The sequence below is a fragment of the Dreissena polymorpha genome, chromosome 9 (genome assembly GCF_020536995.1).
Source record: "Dreissena polymorpha isolate Duluth1 chromosome 9, UMN_Dpol_1.0, whole genome shotgun sequence".
NCBI lineage: Eukaryota > Metazoa > Mollusca > Bivalvia > Myida > Dreissenidae > Dreissena > Dreissena polymorpha.
Genome location: NC_068363.1, coordinates 85958973 through 85978850, shown reverse-complemented (window position 1 = coordinate 85978850; position 19878 = coordinate 85958973). Strand labels below are relative to the sequence as shown.

Sequence of the window (19878 nt, the reverse complement as noted above, 5' to 3'; positions counted from 1 at the left end):
TGAAACTTGGTCAGAACATTTGTCCCATTGATACCTCAACTGAGTTCGAAACTGTGTCATGCTGGATCAAAAACTAGGTAACTAGGTCAAAAAAATAAAAACCTTGTGAACACTGTAGAAGTCACATTTGATGCCCAATCTTCATGTAACTGTGTCAAAATGTTTGTCTAAATGATATGTTGGTCAAGTTAAAAAATGGTCCCAGTCTGTTGAAAAACATGGCCGCCAGCTAGGGGGCGGGGCAGTATTCCTTATATGGCTATAGAGAAACCTTGTGAACACTCTAGAAGTCACAATTTTTGCCAAATCATCATGAAACTTGGTCAAAACATTGGTTTCATTGATATCTTGGACGAGTTCAAAAATGGTTCAGATCGGTGAAAAAACATGGCCACCAGGGGGCGGGGCAGTTTTCTCTATATGTATGTAGTGAAAACATGTGAACACTCTAGCTGTCACATTTTCGGTCCAATCTTCATAAAATATGGTCAGAACATGTGTTTTCTGGATAAAACGGTTGAGTTTGAAAATGGTTCGGATCAGTAAAAAAGCATGGCCACCAGGGGGGGGGGGTCATTTTCCTTATATTTATATAGTAAAATAAGCTTGTTAACACTCTAGAAGTCACATTTTTTGCCTAATCATCTTTTTTTTTCTAAACATCGATTTTATAGATATCTTGGACGAGTTCGAAAATGGTTATGATTGGTGGAAAAACATGGCCGCCAGGGGGTGGGGCAGTTTTCTATATATGTATATAGTGAAAACATGTGAACAATCTGTTAAAGAAAGAAAACCTGTACATACATGTACTTTCTAATAGTTAACTCCCTTGTTAAAACCTTGTTTACACTCTATAGAGGCCACATTTATTGTCCAATCTTCATGAAATTTGGTCAGAAGATTGGTCTCAATGATATCTTGAATGAGTTCGAAAATGGTTTCATTTGCTTGAAAAACATGGCTGCTATTAAGGGGCGGGGCATTTTTCCTTATATGGCTATATATGGCTATTGTAAAACATTGTTAACATTCTAGAGGCCACATTTATTGTCCAATCTTCATGAAATTTAGTCAGAAGATTGGTCTCAATGATATCTTGGATGACTTTGAAAATAGTTACGTTTGCTTGAAAAACATGGCTGTCAATGGGTGGGGCATTTTTCCTTATATGGCTATATATGGCTATAATAAAATCTTGTTAACACTCAAGAGGTCACATTTCCTATCTTCATGAAACTTGGTCAGAAGAATCATCCAAATAATATCTTGGAAGAGTTTAAAAATGATGCTGGTTGGTTGATAAACATGGCCGCCAGGGGGCAGGGCATTTTTCCTTATATGGCTATAGTAAAACCTTGTTAAAACTCTAGAGGTCACATTTATTTTCCGATCTTCATGAAACTTTGTCAGAAGATTTGTCCTAATGATATCTTGAAGGTGTTCGAAAATAGTTTCGGTTGCTTGAAAAACATGGCCACCAGGGGGCGGGGCATTTTTCCTTATATGGCTATTATGGCTTTAGTAAAACCTTGTTAACACTCTAGAGGTTACATTTATTGTCCAATCTTTATGAAATTTGGTCAGAAGATTCATCCCAATAATATCTTGGACGAGTTCAAAAATGATGCCGGTTGGTTGAAAAACATGGCCGTCAGGGGGCTGGGCATTTTTCCTTATATGGCTATAGTAAATCGTTGTTAACCATCTAGAGGCCACATTTATTTTCCGATCTTCATGAAACTTGGTCAGACAATTTGTCCCAATGATATATTGGATAAGTATGAAAATAGTTCCGGTTGGTGGAAAAACATGGTAGCCAAGGGGGCATGGCATTTTAACACTTAACACTCTAGAAGCCATATTTATTGTACGATCATCATGAAACTTTGTCAGAAGATTTGTCCCAATGATATCTTGGACATGTTCGAAAATGGTTCCAGTTGCTTGAAAAACATGGCCACCAGTGGGCGGGGCATTTTTCCTTATATGGACTTATGAATCTTCATGAAACTTTGTCAGTATATGTTTAAATGATATCTTGGATTTGTATGAAAATGGTTCTGGTCTGTTGAAAAACATGGCTGCCAGGGTGTTCACTAGTCATGAAAGTTGGTATAAACATTTTGTCCTAATGACATCTTGGGCTGCACAGAACAGGTCAGTTCCTTTGAATCTCAGGTGAGCGACTTTGGGCCTTTCAGGCCCTCTTGTTATAATGTACACATCCTATACACATTACATGTATATATTTTATTTGTTTCTTCATGTATTTTGTATAGGTTTTCTACAACACACAACTACATGTACCTGTAATGTTTACAAGATACTTCACTAACTTATACCTTGTCATCCATGACTACTATTACAGATAACTTTAAATATGTGTTGCATGCATTACATGTGTTTGCATGGTCATTTTCTTATGTTTTATTGCACAACATTATTGTCATTATAATTCATGTTGTACGTGTATGTGTCTGCAATAATGAAATAAAATGTGTTGAAAAACGGAGGTATTTATAAGTAAAGAGGTAACAGGAGAAACATGAAAGTAGAAAACAAAACATGGCATTAACCAAAAACAAAAAACAAAAATTTATGTAATTTTTTTTTAATAATAAAAGCATGTCAAAGTAAACACATAAGCATAAATAATTTTACCGGAAATCCTTTTTTGTCACACACTTGCATCTCTCATGTAAAATATTAATTAAAGTAACTTTGTTAGAAACAATTAAGTAAATGGAGAATAAAAAAATATAAAAAATAAAAACATTTATAGAAAACACAAATCTTATATGTATAATTATGTTGCCGTCCATGTCTATATATAAATGCACACACTGACCTATAAATAACTGCAATTTATAAAATAAGAAAGTTGCTTTCCCTATCCAACTCAACAATAATATACATGTGCTCATATATATATTAACTAAAAATGGAATTTTAAACACTTCACCTTAAAGCTCCATGTATTCTAAATTGTAAAACTTTAAGTTTCTTATAACAGTCAGTAATGGAATATTGAATAAATAATGTTCCCTATTTTCCGAAAATCATTCAGCGTACCATTACAGTCCCAAAATGCTAATATTAAGTCGCAAGTATGATAAATACAAGTTAAACAATATAAAATTAAGTATAAAAGTACATGTATGCTATACCAGTATTTTTTTATTGGGAAACATTAAAATCATCGACACATTCTCAATGAATGCATTTTAGTCTAATTCACATACGCTTCTTTTGAATGATGCGCAAATTCACTGCACACATGTTGAGAAGTTACAGTGAGTTCATGTACATTCAATGTGCTGGTTTTGTCTCACTGAGACGACTTGCCAAATCTGGGTCTCACTTAGACCACTTTCCGTATCCGGGTCGTATTCCTTTGGAGTTGATCACGTCCAGAAGCACTCCGTGTTTGAATTCGTTCCATTCCCGCTTCAGCTCCTGTCTCATGTACTCATCTTGAATCTCGTCCTGAAGTGTAGACAAATGTTTAGATTTGTAGCAAAACTACTTTATCAGCAAATGCCCGCTCAGACATTCAATGAGTCCCATAGAAAATCACATTCAATTAAATTCCCTTCTTACTAGATTCAATTTCAAGGCTTCTTTTGCAACCCTTAGATACTGAGCAGCAAACAAACTTAACGCTAAACAGACTGTGAGTCACTCGCAGGCTGTCTACTTTTATGCTGTTTGCACATAGCCATTTGCACTTTGCTTCTGAGAGTGAAAGATATAATACAACAGAGATTGAAATACTTAACAGTTATCATGTGTTGCACTGATAAGTCGATGGAGAACATCAATTGTTAGTACTTTGTAGCCAGCATATTGAAAAGTAGGTCTTACAATTCCTATTTTTGAAATTGCTTTACTATAAACTATAAACTTTTGGCCAACAACAACAGTCTTAACATGGAAATATCCAAAGTTGAGTATAAAATTGTTGTATTTTTTTACATTAAATCATTATTTTAATATGACATATAACAGTTTCCATCTAAACTCTCAATAGGTGTATACTTATCTAAACAATATTGCGTGTGTGAAGAAAATGAGTCCTAAATGAGTAAATGAAGAAGAGCAGTAATAACGAAAATCAAGTTTGAACCTTTCATTTACCTTTGTAAGCTCGCCAAATGTTCTGTTACTAGACTGTTTGAACAGCTGAATGGTAGTTTCATCCAAGTCTAAAACAAAAGATCACATATGGCCATTAACATGTATATAATTCAAATTGCTTCAAATAAACTACAATAATGAACACTTTTTCTAATAAAAGGCATTTAAGTTCAGTTTAAACATATTTATATTAAGCTTCATGGCATCAAAAGCCTAAGGCTTATTGAAACACTCTCAAGTCTGTTTCTCAGGTAGAACCAGCATTTTAAAGTTAAGCTTAAGCTTTGATTTATTTTCTTTCTTAAAGAAAAAAAAATCGACTTACCTTTCATTTTTTTCTGGCTTTTTAAGTTTTTAAGTCCTTTTATTTTCTCTGACCTTATAACTCCAGAAAAACTAAATCAACTTACCTTTTATTTTCTCTGGCCTTATAACTCCGAGGGCCATTTTGGTTGCTGTGACAACGGAGCATGTGATCTGCTCATGCATGAGCACACTGAGCTCCGCAAACGACTCTGATGGGCCCAGCCTCCCCATCACCACCTGCTTGGTTCTCTTTTCCTGGAAAAAAATTCCGACATTAAATAGTTTTGTTCAACTATTTGAAAGTCTGTGGCTTATTGAAAAGATCACAAGTCCATTTCCTGGGTAGAACCAGTACTTGGTGCTCATTAGGGAGATCTCATTATGCCACTACAACATAAAGTAGTTCCTGGGTAGAAACAGTACTTGGTGCCTATTAGGGAGATCTCATTATGCCACTACAACATAAAGTAGTTCCTGGGTAGAACCAGTACTTGGTGCCTATTAGGGAGATCTCATTATGCCACTACAACATAAAGTAGTTCATGGGTAGAACCAGTACTTGGTGCCTATTAGGGAGATCTCATTATGCCACTACAACATAAAGTAGTTCCTGGGTAGAAACAGTACTTGGTGCCTATTAGGGAGATCTCATTATGCCACTACAACATAAAGTAGTTCCTGGGTAGAACCAGTACTTGGTGCCTATTAGGGAGATCTCATTATGCCACTACAACATAAAGTAGTTCCTGGGTACAACCAGTACTTGGTTCCTATTAGGGAGATCTCATTATGCCACTACAACATAAAGTAGTCATGACAGCCTATTCAAAACAAGACCACAGCATAATGGGTGCCAACGCTCGGCTGCGGGTGCATTTTTGAATAAATGATCCCTTGTCAGAGTTGTTTTAATTATTTTTTAGAGGTCACAGTGACCTTGACCTTTGACCTAGTGACCCAAAAAATGGGTGTGGTGTGTAAAACTCATCAAGGTGCATCTACATATGAAGTTTCAAAGTTGTAGGTGGAAGCACTTTGACTTTAGAGCAAAATGTCAAAGTTTTAGCATGACGCCGGCGGACGGCGAGCTTGCTATGACATTTCCTCGTGTTTTCTCAGAAAACAGCCAAGCGCAAAATTGCTTAAGTGTGAACGTATTTGTTTAAGTTCAATTGTGTAGGAAACCTTTGTATTACAGAGACATTTATGAGTCTATTTTCTGGGACACAACCAGTACTTAATGTCTTTGTGGAAGGTTTCCAGAATGCTTGCAAGGTGATGAATGAGCCCTATTGCATGGTAGATACCATATCTAGTATGCTGCCACCACATTTAATAATACTTCAACATGCAAGTACTAAAATAAATATTCATTACAGTATTTACCATAAATACATTATGTAACATCAATCCAGCCTTTATCAAAATTTTGTATAACAAGACCCGTCAGAAGAGAGCAAATGTGCTTTTGTGTGCATATTACAGTTTCTGACATTTGTCTATATGCATCAACCAAGCTACTGTTCTCAACAGTACCTGGTCACCTACTGTTTTTCCACGATAGACCTGTTCAGCTACACAGATCTGTTTCATGATCACCGCGTGCCCAGATTTGATAATGGCTATATAGGGGGCTGCGTACTCCTCGCTGGCTAGCACTGGAAAGGCCAAGGTTCTGACAGAATTCAATAATCATTACCTCATACTTTATAATGGTGCTTGTGCCACCTTTCCCCTGCTGCCTGTCAATGTGTAAATGCCTACAATGTACACCTTATCGTTTGGGCAACTCTTGATTCTCAGTCTGGGAATACGGGGTTTAATGCATAAGGGTAATTTGTTGTCACTGCAGTCCACACAGGTTGACGACACTTTCTGCCTTAACTGGATTTTTGCTTTGAAGAGACTTCCTTTAGACAAAAAATATGATAAAAGCAGAAATTGTTGTCCCTGATAAGCCTGTGCTGGCTGCACAGGTTAATAAGGGACGACACTTTACTCACATGCATTGAGCCCTGTTTTCAAAGAAAGTTGCTCATTGAATGATCATACTTAATAATGATGTTTGTGCCTCCTTTACCCTGCTGCCTGTCTGATCATACTTCATAATGATGTTAGTGCCTCCTTTACCCTGCTGCCTGTCTGATCATACTTCATAATGATGTTTGTGCCTCCTTTACCCTGCTGCCTGTCTGATCATACTTCATAATGATGTTAGTGCCTCCTTTACCCTGCTGCCTGTCTGATCATACTTCATAATGATGTTAGTGCCTCCTTTACCCTGCTGCCTGTCTGATCATACTTCATAATGATGTTTGTGCCTCCTTTACCCTGCTGCCTGTCTGATCATACTTCATAATGATGTTTGTGCCTCCTTTACCCTGCTGCCTGTCTGATCATACTTCATAATGATGTTAGTGCCTCCTTTACCCTGCTGCCTGTCTGATCATACTTCATAATGATGTTAGTGCCTCCTTTACCCTGCTGCCTGTCTGATCATACTTCATAATGATGTTTGTGCCTCCTTTACCCTGCTGCCTGTCTGATCATACTTCATAATGATGTTTGTGCCTCCTTTACCCTGCTGCCTGTCTGATCATACTTCATAATGATGTTAGTGCCTCCTTTACCCTGCTGCCTGTCTGATCATACTTCATAATGATGTTTGTGCCTCCTTTACCCTGCTGCCTGTCAGTGTGGATGTGCCACTTATCATTTGGTGCTACATATGCTGTGCAGTCTGTTAGAACAGTTTGTAAGCAAGACAATGTGCGAAAGTGGAAGTACTGAAAAACTGTGTGAGTATTTCCATTAAATCACCACTGGGATCATTATTTTGTGAGAGAAGCACTGATGTACTTACCTAAATATTGTTCTTTATCAAAGTGTTGTATAAAGTCCTGCAATTACACATTAACCCAAATCCATGCATGAGATTTCTATTTTGTGCAACTTGTCTTCAATATCCTTGAATGTTCAATTATTTTCTTGCGAATACAATTTATACTTGTTTGTGTTATACTCTTAAGTCATAATAGCTATTGAGACTTTTGGATTTTCATACCTTTACCACTGAAAATCCATGTCAGCGCGTACTTTCTGCTTCAAAAGGGGAATTCAGTAAGACACAAATGTGCAAATAAAACCACCTCCAAACAGTGCATACCCGTTTTCCATTGGGCAGTGTGTGCATAACCTCCACCTGTCGCAGAATGTGACACTCCCCGTCTTTGATAAACCCGATAAATGGTGACATGTAACCCTCACTCACAATAACTGTAATTATAGGAAAATTAGTGGTATGTATCCCATTTACTGCAAATGTCTAGCATTATAGTGATATTTCATCAACAGAGCAAACACCCGTGCGATTCTTAAAAAAAATAATTATACAATTTTTATTATACATAATGCCATAGCCCAACAAAAATAGGAACTAGTCTGGTAAGCTGTAAACAAATAACATTTCATCATCCTGAATGAATTCTTTATATATCTGTGAGAAACATGGAAATAAACACTTTCTGTCTGCATTACAAATACCATTCAAAGCATGAAGAGATTAAAGACTTTGGCTTCATATAAAAAATACATTGTTAAGTTTCAACAGATATACCAGTATACACTTATTTCATGGATGCGCGGTGAACAGTCAAAACTGTTTCCCAAGGTATCAGGGATGACTTTGGTACTGTTGCCCGAGGCCGAGGGCAACAGTTCCAAATGTCAGCCCTGATACCGAGGGACAACAGTTTTGACTGTTCACCAAGCTTCCATGAAATAAGTGTTTTATTACCTGATCAAATTTCCAACATAGAAATAACAGCAAACTAACTTTTTATTCTAACACGGCACGTGACTTGTTTTCTATAGACAAAGAAGGAAATCAAGCGTGGGTTATTCTGCAATAACTTATGGGCGGAGCTTAATGTTTTGAAAATAGTTCCGAATAAATAAAGAAAATATTGCAGTAAAATGCACGTGCTAAAACCCCCTCTCAAAGAAATCTAATAAATGTAGCATGTACTGTGAAACCATTATTAATCGTCAGGCATTAATTTTCATAAATTTCGTCAGTCGACCGATCGGCGAATTTAAGATCCTAACGAACAATCATGCTCTATGTTTGAACAAAAACAAACACCAAGTTGATCAATATTTTAAAATTACCGTAGACATGAGGCATTAAATTCCAACATAATCCATGCACACATTCACTGCTGTTTCGTAATCAAGATTAATCCGGTTTTGACAAAAAGGGATGTAGATTACACAAGGTACTTAACTGACACGTTACACTTCTTTAAAACGCGTGTGCAGTACAGCTGTATCGAATGCGTTGACTTCGTTTAAATAGAATGGTAATGAATTAGCGCTAATTGTTTATAACTTTATTACCCATTAGGTGCATTGTGTTTTTCAGGGGTGTTGCATATTAGCCATCACGCAGCGAATGCCGATAAAAGACAATAAACTAAATGAAAGGATGACGATGTGTGATCAACATGCGTATTTATCACAAATTAATAAAGAATATTTTAATTGCTGTTGTTTGATTGTTTGCGTTTAACCACACTTATTACTGTTTTATCTATTTTATATGTATCAATTTATTTAATTTTAAATTATTGACATTATTGATTTATATACCGGTAGTTTACTTTTTAAGAACAAACACACACATAGAGTTAATAATTTTAAGGTTGATATCAGAATAAAAAAGCATTTTATTTGAAAAAAACAACACTTTACAATCTGGAACCTCTTTCGTATAACACAAACAGTTTTTTAAACGGTATTGACAGCATTTTAATAAAAATCATACCAACTAGAACACATACCCAAGAAAATAAACAAAAGTGACTAGTTTGATTTGCTATTTGATAGAATAAGACTAATTGGCAATTGGCTTCGTTGTTACAAACACTCGTTAACGGTTATTCGATCCCACTTGTCCGCTAATCATAACAATGAACGTGTGAAGGGCATACATTAAGAGGGTCCATTACTGTCCCTTGATAACAAAAGACTAGTAAATTGACATGTGACAAACAGGCCCACCTCCTGCAGTGATTCTCAAGTGTGTTCCCGCATTCATACCACGATTTTTCGCAACTGCAATTGATCGCGAATATGTATTACACGCAAATCGGATATTGACTGACCTATTTTTTTAAAATTAAAAAATCAGAAATCGGCGAATTTAAGTGCTGACGAAATCGTCATTTTTATAAAAATGACGAAATTTTGTGCTGTCGAAAATAAATGGTTTCACAGTATATAAGTGTAATGAAACAACTAATTGTATATTTGGTGATCATTGGCATAACCACGCCTACAAATAATGTTAAATATTTGTTAGGAAACGTAATTCAGAAAACATTTATAGCATGTAAGCTTTTCAGTAGCATCAATAAGCGTGACGTCATTAAGTTTCTACAATTGTTGTTTTCAATGAAAGTGACGTCATTTGCAAAATATTTGTAAATGAAAACGACGTCATATGTTTTTACAATTCAATGACGTCACTAAATAGTGAACTTGTACTAAGAAGGGCGGAGTATTGAAAAATATAGTTCAAAACTTGAACCAAATCAATTAGAATCGAAATAATATTTTTCTATGATGGTTAGTTGTCGAATAACCCACAGAAAGTTGTATAGATGCGTGTTATCAAATCACTAGTGCTTCGCACTCGTGATTTAATTCCTACGCATCTATACTCCTTACTGTGGGTTATTCGACAACAAACCATGATAGAAAAATATTATTTCTTAATTAACACACAACAGTAATGGATAAAATAAATAATTTTGACTGTTTAACTGTAAAATGACGTCATTTTTTCGACGAAATGACGTCATTATTCCAGCAGGCAACAGTTCAAACTGTTGACCGGTCAACAGTTCAATATTCACCGGTAACAGTTTAAAACATTGCAAATGTCTTTTTCGAAGAGGAAATAGCAAAATATAATTAATTATCATTTATATAAGACATCAGGTAATAAATATCATTATGTCTGATTTTCACTGTTATCAATTGAGCCATAAGTCGTCTTAATGCATCTGCGTTGCCTGAGCAGTCTTATAGTTTTATCAGGGATGAAACTTTCCGCTTTAAAGAAAAGGAAGTCTCTTCTAAATGAAAATCAATTGTAGGCAGAAAGGGTCACCTCTGATTAGCCTAGGCGGACTGCACAGGCTAATTAGGGATGACGCTTTGCGCACAACCATTAAGTCCAGTTTTTCCAGAACAAGGATCAATGAATTTCAAAAGTGCTTAAGATCTATGACAGTAAGATTATGATGATCAATAAATATCCCTTGTATACATACCGGTGTTAGGGGGGTAGTTGATCCACTCTATCAGTTCCGCGACCTGCAGAAGTGGTTGTCGTGGCCACAGCTTGTACTGGCCGCAGGAGAGCAGCAGATTCAACTTCTCGGTGTGCTCTCGCTGCTTGATTTGCTGCGGTCAAAATGTGCTAACATTCTTAAGATTTTTTTTTACAAAATAACTTTTAATGCCTAATATCTTATCACAAAAAGCCACATAATTTGTTTTTGTTTTGTGGATATAATACCTCTAAATTATTTCAAACCACAGGCACAATTATTCAGTTGCAACACCTATTTTCTCAATCAAAACATCTCAGCGACTCATTCATGCATGTATATCTTGATATGGGGTTTTAATTTTAATGGGAACGATTAGTAACGGTTCGTTACTTTCTCAGCTTAATGAACTTAATAACAAAATCAAAATCTTTGAAAAAAATAATTTCATCAACAAACTTTACAAAAACATAATAAGTCACCTTAAATGGATTTAATTATAGGCAATAAAACAAACCTCAATGACTCTTGAATAATCCTTAGCAGGGATTTTTAAAAATTCACAGTTGCTTTCTTCAGTGACAACACTGTATACTCTGAAAAAAAAAGTAATAAGCCATTGTATGAGCAGAAGAGAATAACTGTGTTCTAATGCTGAACAACTTGCCTATGTTATCTGTCAAACAATATAGGAATATCATATCACAGCATTTAATATTTACCTTTAATCAAGGGTGGAAATCATTCCCTATTGTTGTTGAAAACTTACAAAACATTTGTTGGCCTTACAAGTGATAGCGTCACTTGCTCTGACTGTCAAATATCAAAAATGTAGAATTTGTTTTAATTATAATAATATTTATTTCTTGGTTGATCAAATTCAATCATTGTAGAAAATAGTGAGGTATAATAGTATTATAGTATTAAATGCTGAAACAAAAAAAACCCAGCTCCAACCACGGACTATACGCTCCGTGCTCCAACACATAAGAATGCATATAAATTGCATAAAAGCTTGAATTAAAATTAACCACTTCACCATAATTAAGTAAAAAGCAAATTAAAAGCTATGATATGTACTAAACTTAACATTTAATGCATGAAGTTGACACAGTTTATAAAGACTTTTCAGTGTAATAAGTAAACCTACTTGGAACTGACTTCTCTTCCCTCGACTCTAATGAGAGTTCCAAAGCACTGCCCAGGAGTGATCTGTCAACAGAGACAAGTGTATCATAGCAAATACTGGACAAATAAACAGGTTTGAGTAATTCAATAGAGCATTGATTAAAAAACCTGAACCAATTTAGACTCAATTTGGCCAAAACAAACACTGTGTCAAAAATGTGCACATTTAAAAAAAAAACATTGCCCGAGAGTTAACATATGTGCTAACCGCACTGTCACTTACCTTGATCTGTGTTAGCAATGGATAATTTAAATCCATAAATACTGTGTATTTTTATTGTCAAACTACATTGGGACAAGGTACCTTGATCTGTGCTGCCATGGGGACTATAAATCCATGGGTTTAATCTTATAGAACACTGAAAAATACCTTGATCTGTGTCTGCATTTGGGTCTATAAGTAAACAAGAGCATCGCATAACGGGTGCCACGCTCCGCTACGGGTGCTTGTCAGATTATTTTTTTTTTTAAGAGGTCACAATGACCTTGACCTTTGACCTAGTGAGCCCAAAATGGGTGTGGCATGTAGAACTCATCAAGGTGCATCTACATATGAAGTTTCAAAGTTGTAGGTGGAAGCACCTTGATTTTAGAGCGAATGTTAAAGTTTCATATTAGAGGTCACAGTGAACTTGACCTTTGACCTAATGACCCAAAAATGGGTGTGGCGTGTAGAACTCATCAAGGTGCATCTACATACGAAGTTTCAAAATTGTATGTGGAAGCACTTTGATTTTAGAGCCAATTTTAAGGTTTTAGCACGATGCCTACGGCGGACAGCGGACGTCGGACAACGAGCTGGCTATGACTGTATCTCGGGTTTTCTCCGAAAACTCAGAGCTAATAAAATTAATATGTAAAATCTTATTGGATGTCCAGTTAGCACAGTGGTTGGTATACTAGCTTCTCAACAAGACAACCCTGGGTCCATCCCTGTTTCCGGCATATTTTAGTTTGGTTTGTGGTCACCATACTGGACAGGTGGGGTTTCCTTTGGGTATTTTGGCTTTTCCTCAATAGCACAAAACCACATAGAAATTAAAAATCTGTCAGTAAAAACTAAAAAGCTGGAAACTGCAGCTAAAACTCAATCATTCATCCCAATTTTTGTGAGACTAGTAAATTAATTAGGTACGAGTGCATGTGCACACTATGGCTCAATGGGTCATTGTCGACCTGAAATGGCCCACAAGTCACCCGGGGGTGACTAGAAGCCGATTCTTGTCACCCTAGGGTGACTTCAAGCCAATTCATGTCACCATGGGGTGACTTCAAGCCAACCAGGTGATTAGAATCGGCTTGAAGTCACCCCAGGGTGACATAAATCGGCTTCTAGTCATCCCTGGGTGACTTCAAGCTGTTTTAGGTTGACAATGACCCAACGAGCCACACTATGGGTACTGACATAATGACCCAACGAGCCACACTATGGGTACTCACATAATGACCCAACGAGCCACACTATGGGTACTCACATAATGACCCAACGAGCCACACTATGGGTACTCACATAATGACCCAACGAGCCACACTATGGGTACTCACATAATGACCCAACGAGCCACACTATGGGTACTCACATAATGACCCAACGAGCCACACTATGGGTACTCACATAATGACCCAACGAGCCACACTATGGGTACTCACATAATGACCCAACGAGCCACACTATGGGTACTCACATAATGACCCAACGAGCCACACTATGGGTACTCACATAATGACCCAACGAGCCACACTATGGGTACTCACATAATGACCCAACGAGCCACACTATGGGTACTCACATAATGACCCAACGAGCCACACTATGGGTACTCACATAATGACCCAACGAGCCACACTATGGGTACTCACATAATGACCCAACGAGCCACACTATGGGTACTCACATAATGACCCAACGAGCCACACTATGGGTACTCACATAATGACCCAACGAGCCACACTATGGGTACTGACATAATGTAGCCTCAGGCGCTCAAGAAACTTATAGAGTTCTTAGCATACACACACAAACGTTAAATAAAAAGTTATCTCACACTGAGCCCTACCTTGATCTGTGTGTTTGATAGCAGGGGTGTTGGGGATCGTAAGCTGGCCCCTTCATCGTCATTTAGATAGGGGTCTGTAAGAGGGACCACTGTCCCGTGTAGGACCATGTGTAACCCAGTGTTGCCAAATACTGAAACAAGTAGAACCATGTGTAACCTAGTGTTGCAAAATACTGAAACATGGTGAGCAAATAATTTAGGACCATGTTTAACCCACTGTTGCCAATTACTGAAACATTTGGAGCAAATAATTGAGGGAGCAAATAATGATGTATAATTAGTTGTTATTTGTTATTGGTCATGTAAGCTTGGTTTTGAATATATTGGAAGGGATTTAGTCAAGGGCCTATGGTGTGACTGTATAAAAAATTATATGTTGTATAATATCCATGTATAGATGGCAGTACTATTTAGCACTGCAAGTCAAACACAGTATGACACTAAATTTAAACTTTATATTTTAGAAAATATTTATAAATTATGTAAGAATATTTACATTAAATATATGGTAATCAAATAATGTATAAAAAGCACTGTTACGACAAACATTAAAATACCATCACCGCCAATGGATGAAACCCCTGCATATAACAGAATGTCCATATTTAAAGAACACAAGTTTATGTTTGTTTAGTTGAGTTTTTTGCTGTTTTGAACATTATTCCAGCCATATCAGGGCAGTCAGTTAACCACTCACACTTGTACTACTAAGTTCACATAATTATGCCACTAGCTGACAACTGTCCTTCTTAAATCACATACTCTACCAGCCCAACATCAAAGGACTGCAAGCATCCAACATGGGGGTAGGGGGGGTGGGGGTGAGAGGGGGGTATAATGTGGGGTGGGGTAATTTATTAGATGACGTTTAAAAAAAAAATTGGGGGGGTGAGGTTGGGGGGGGGGAAGGGATTCTGGTAGGGGCGTGGGGTATTGTTTGGGTGGAATCCATTGTGGTATTCAGGTAAGTGTTGTTTTGGCAAAGTAATAATAAAATGTGATCATAAATAAAGAAGTTATGGCAATTTAAGCAAAATGTTCAATTATCTTAGTGTAAAAGGGGCCATAATTATGTCAAAATGCTTGATACAGTGGTCCGCTCTTGTTTATAGGTTGGTGTCATGTTGGTTAACAAGTATGCAACATGTAAAAGCAATATGTCAAAGGATATAGGAAATATTTGGGGTAGTACGCAAACTTTAACATAGATTTATCAATAATATGCAAATTCTAAGTATAAAAGGGGCAATAATTATCACAAAATGCTTGATAGAGTTGTCTGCTCTTGTTTATAGGTGGGGTCGATGTTGGTAAACAAGTATGCAAAATATCAAAGCAATATGTCAAGTGACAATGAAAATAAATGGGGTAGTACGAAAACTTTAACATTTGCTGCATATTCTAAGTGGAAAAGGGGCCATAATTATGACAAAATGCTTGATAGAGTTGTCTGCTCTTGATTATAGGTTGGGGTCATGTTGGTAAACAAGTATGCAAAATATGAAAGCAATATGTCGAGGGACAAAGAAAATATTTGGGGTAGTACGAAAACTTTTACATTTGCACGCTAACGCTAACGCTGACGCAGACGCAGATGCTGACGCCGGGTCGAGAAGGATAGCTCTACTATATATATTTCATATATAATAGTCGAGCTAAAAATGTTAAACTGAAAACTTAAACATGACAAACCAACAACTACAAATAAATAAACAAACAAAGTAAAATGGCTGCCTACTTGTAAACTCTGGGTCCTTCCACGTTTCATGGACAGCAACCACACAAAGTTCCTTGAGGACATTTTCTGGAATGTTCTGCTTGAAGAACGAGAATGTTCTCAGAATGTTGAACAGCTTCTCATTGTCGGACGCAGTCCGCTGGAATGGCCTGGACACAGCACAAGTAACAACATGATATTAGCTGTTATCAACAACTGAGACATTATTTTATTTTACTTTAGTTAAAACCTATTTATTTAAGCTTGATTTCAACGAAAGCCTAAGGCTTATTGAAACATTGAACACTCTTGAGTCTATTTCTTGGGTAGAAACAGTACTTGGAGACTTTTTGTGAGATCTGAAGAATGCTTCCACAGTGGGGATCTTCCCATTACCTCCCAGTCGCTAGGTGGACACCATATTCACTAGGCCATGTCAATTTGCCATTTACCATTAATTTCTGTTGTGTGCATTTTTACCATTGATATTAAAATGCAAATAAATGTTCAGTGGCTATTCCGGCAAATAGCGTTGGGCAAATGGAGATTAGTCCAAATAGTCAAATTTCAGAAATCGTGTAAGTACAATTACTCTGAGAATAATCATTGAAACAAAACATCATGGTTCAGGGCGTACTTTCTTTTTGTAAGTCGTCATCAAAACATAATGAGTGTTTATTTAAGTTTTAAGCTAAATTTTAATAATTACTTAAACAATATTATTAAAAAATTCTCAAGTGTGCATATGTTTATATTAAGTATAAAGAGATAAAATAAACTTACAATTTTCTAGATATTCTTCTTAGTGTCTTTAGATTTTCTTGTCGTATAAGCTCAGGATCTTCTATCTTCCTCTGCTTATGTAGCAGGGGGAGGTAATCCCGAACGTCATGTGTTATTTTATCGATGGGCCATTCTTTTTTATAGACTTTCTTCTCTAGCTGTTCTGTGCTTGTTTTACCTGTCACATATATTGCAAAATTATATACATTGTTGGTTTATTAAATGAGAAACAAATGAAAATGCCAGTCAATTTTGCTTTGTCATTTTAATACATGTATGTACAGTCGTTGGTACACATAAAATATTTGGACATGTAAAAAGTTCCATTACAAAACCAGAATGACAAAATTTACATTCTTAATGATGATTAAAACAGAAATTTCAAACATATCCAGAAAAAAGCATAACAAAGTTACATTAAATGAAGTTAAATATTTAACATATCATGGAATTCAATCTATAATTACAATTCAGCAATTGACAGAATCAATGAAACAAGTATAGCTCAAATGCATCTATTGTTTTTTTGTTGTTGTTTTTTACATCCTTTCCGATACTTTTTGTTTTTTGTACCACTCTCTGGGTATTTAAGGAAAGACATTCTTTAAGTGGGTGATAACTTAATATCAACAATCCAAATAAACAACTACAGTCTAAGATCTGCATACAACACAACTACCAGTACAATAAATATGATACCTGTAGCATTTTGTGTAAGACTAAGGACTGAAGATTTGTACTGTTCTCTGAAATTAACGAAAAACAATAAGCAATTAAAACGTGCAAACAAAAACAACATCTTAAATAATTGATCTCATTTTTTCTGATAAGCTAGTTTTTGTTGATTCACATTTTCAAAATTCACAGTAAAAAATCTTAATAACACTGATGATTTCAATTTCATTTTACTGATTATTGTGGTATCAAAATAGAATAAATATGAAGCTCAACTTGGTTATATTTTTTATCATACTTAAAACTTACCTTTGTTCTGAGTGAATGGGAAACCCGAGTTTCTTTGGTTTCTGTACAAATATCGCTTTATAATTGTCCATAAATGTTCTATGGGCATCTTCAGATGAAACTTCAATTCCATTCCTGAATAAAATTGTATATAATTTTCTCTGGAAGATCTCAAAAGCTTTTTAACAAGAGCAGTTTATAAATAAATTAAGTATATATGACACATGTTTTCTGCTTGAAGTACTAGATAATTTGTTGTGTTGTTGTGGCTAGGTAGTTTTTTTTTCTTGTTTTTTTTTCAACATAACTTTCATCAATGTCCCTGTACAAAAAGGATTGGTTATTCTAGCTGACAAAAAAGATCAAATACTGTACATTGTACCTTGTTAATTATCGTTCAATTAGTTACTCACTAAACTATTTATCAAAGATTTATCATAATTTTATCAAAGAATAATTTTAATCAAGGAAAGCAAAAAAAGGTATAGCAAATATTGATAAAAGCTACGAGACCAATGATGATTCTTTACTGTAATATTGGAACTTTGAGTTATATTTAACAACTTACTGAATATCCTTAAGTCCTTCTATTCCACACAACTCTCTGAGTTTCTCATAATCTACAGCTGGTGGCCTATCTAATTTTGGAACTGAAAATAAAACTCATAATGTTTATGTAAACATTATACATAAATAACAAATGAAGTAAATTGATTGCAGTGGAAGGTGATGTATTCAATATGGTGTATGTCAGGAGATAAGTAAGTCCCACATTCAATACCCATTCAAGGAGCATTTTCAAGAAACTGAAATGTTACTGAAATCATCCCTAGAATGGACTCAAGAGTCACCAAATAATTTGATGCAATCAGACTAAACTCAATTGGTTAAATAATAAACTAAGGATAATCAAAAAAATTAAAAATATTCACAGTTATGCTTACAGTGTATCAACAAATTTGATTTGTGTATTCATTGTGAGAGCCTACAAAGTGGTTACATCACCTGTCAATTTTAAAGGCTCAAAACAAAAAGATTATAAAAAACCATAATCATTATTCAAACTGAAAGCCAAAGTTTTGAATTGAACATTCAATCTATCTTACGGAGGTTTAGAAATTGGTTGTAGCACAATTGGTTGATTCCACACAAGATCTATCTTGCAAAGGAATCTTGAGTTAGTCGATGTATACATAAGCATATATTAAAATTCGACAACACTTCTTTTTCCATTGCGAAAACTTTTTCTTGGAGCACACCATTATCAAGTAAGTTGTTTTACTTTGCACATTAGGGATATATTTATGATCTGTTTGTTGTTTTTTATGCCACAAAATAGTTTACGTTTCTTATTTTACCTATTTAAGAGCCTTTATTTTAAAAAATACTGAAACCAGTTACGAATCACAGCGACCAGGATGGTCAATAGCTATGAGTTGGATTATTGCAACAACCATCCCAAACAAAATGTCTCTCGAAATTTGACTACCTCGCAAAAATGCTTACCCATATGTTTTTTATTCCAGAAAAATCTCCCCAGATTGTTAGCTTACCTGTTTTCACCTGCTGATGAAATATTTTGTCAACAACCAAGTCAATAAGATTTGATCCATGTATCTATTATAATGGAAAGATTATGCAAAATTGAAAATGTTTAACAAAATTATTTACAAGGAACAAACAACAAGAGATTGCCAAGCAATATGGTCCCCTACGGCTTAAACTCCACCATTTTCAGATTATTTTTTTATTTGTTGCCATAGCAACCAGAATTCTCGACATAGGAACAAAATGAAATGACATGCATAATCTCCATATTGCCATCTATCCATGTTTCATGAAAAAATATGAAGAACTTTTAAAGTTATCGCAGGATCCAGAAAAGTGTGACGGACAGACTGACTGACTGACTGACTGACACACAGAGCGCAAACCATAAGTCCCCTCTGGTTTCACCGGTAGGGGACAACAAATACATACAATCAGACAAATTTTGAATTTTTTTAAACCAAGTTAATTAAGTCATTTAAAATAACAATCTATATAGCATTACTATAAAGCATATTTTTTCGCAAACACTTCACCAATGAACATGATGAAGGTGGATGCTTAATTATCTGTTGGTTTTATTTATACAAAAAGATAAAACAATGCGATTAGTTTTTAACCAAATAAAACCTACGGGTCGTTGGATAATTCCTAGCGTTTGCACTATTCCATCTCCTCAATGAGAGATCTTTTCTTGTCTCCAACGCCATCGGAAACTTATATTAAATCTATTTTACTCTCCTGTTTTTTATAAAGCACCTCTCAGTGTCGCCATATTTGTTTACATTGGTTTCACGAGCAACCATTTGTAGGTTTATTCGAAAATGTTGTGTGTTTT

At 35.6% G+C, this 19878-nt stretch overlaps 1 protein-coding gene across 1 annotated transcript; it reads right to left on the bottom strand.

The window, feature by feature from the left end:
- Nucleotides 1–2598: 2598 nt before the first annotated feature.
- Nucleotides 2599–19855, bottom strand: LOC127843631 (cyclic nucleotide-binding domain-containing protein 1-like). The gene is made up of 14 exons (XM_052373328.1): nt 19675–19855; nt 18061–18142; nt 17514–17627; nt 17229–17275; nt 16530–16707; nt 15768–15916; nt 14030–14160; nt 11935–11996; nt 11302–11380; nt 10785–10917; nt 7613–7722; nt 4551–4701; nt 4141–4208; nt 2599–3489 (listed from the first exon to the last, which is right to left on the bottom strand). The coding sequence occupies exons 1-14, from the start codon at nt 19748–19750 to the stop codon at nt 3361–3363; spliced, it is 1509 nt and encodes a 502-aa protein (XP_052229288.1). The 5' UTR covers nt 19751–19855; the 3' UTR covers nt 2599–3360.
- Between the last annotated feature and the right edge of the window lie 23 nt (nt 19856–19878).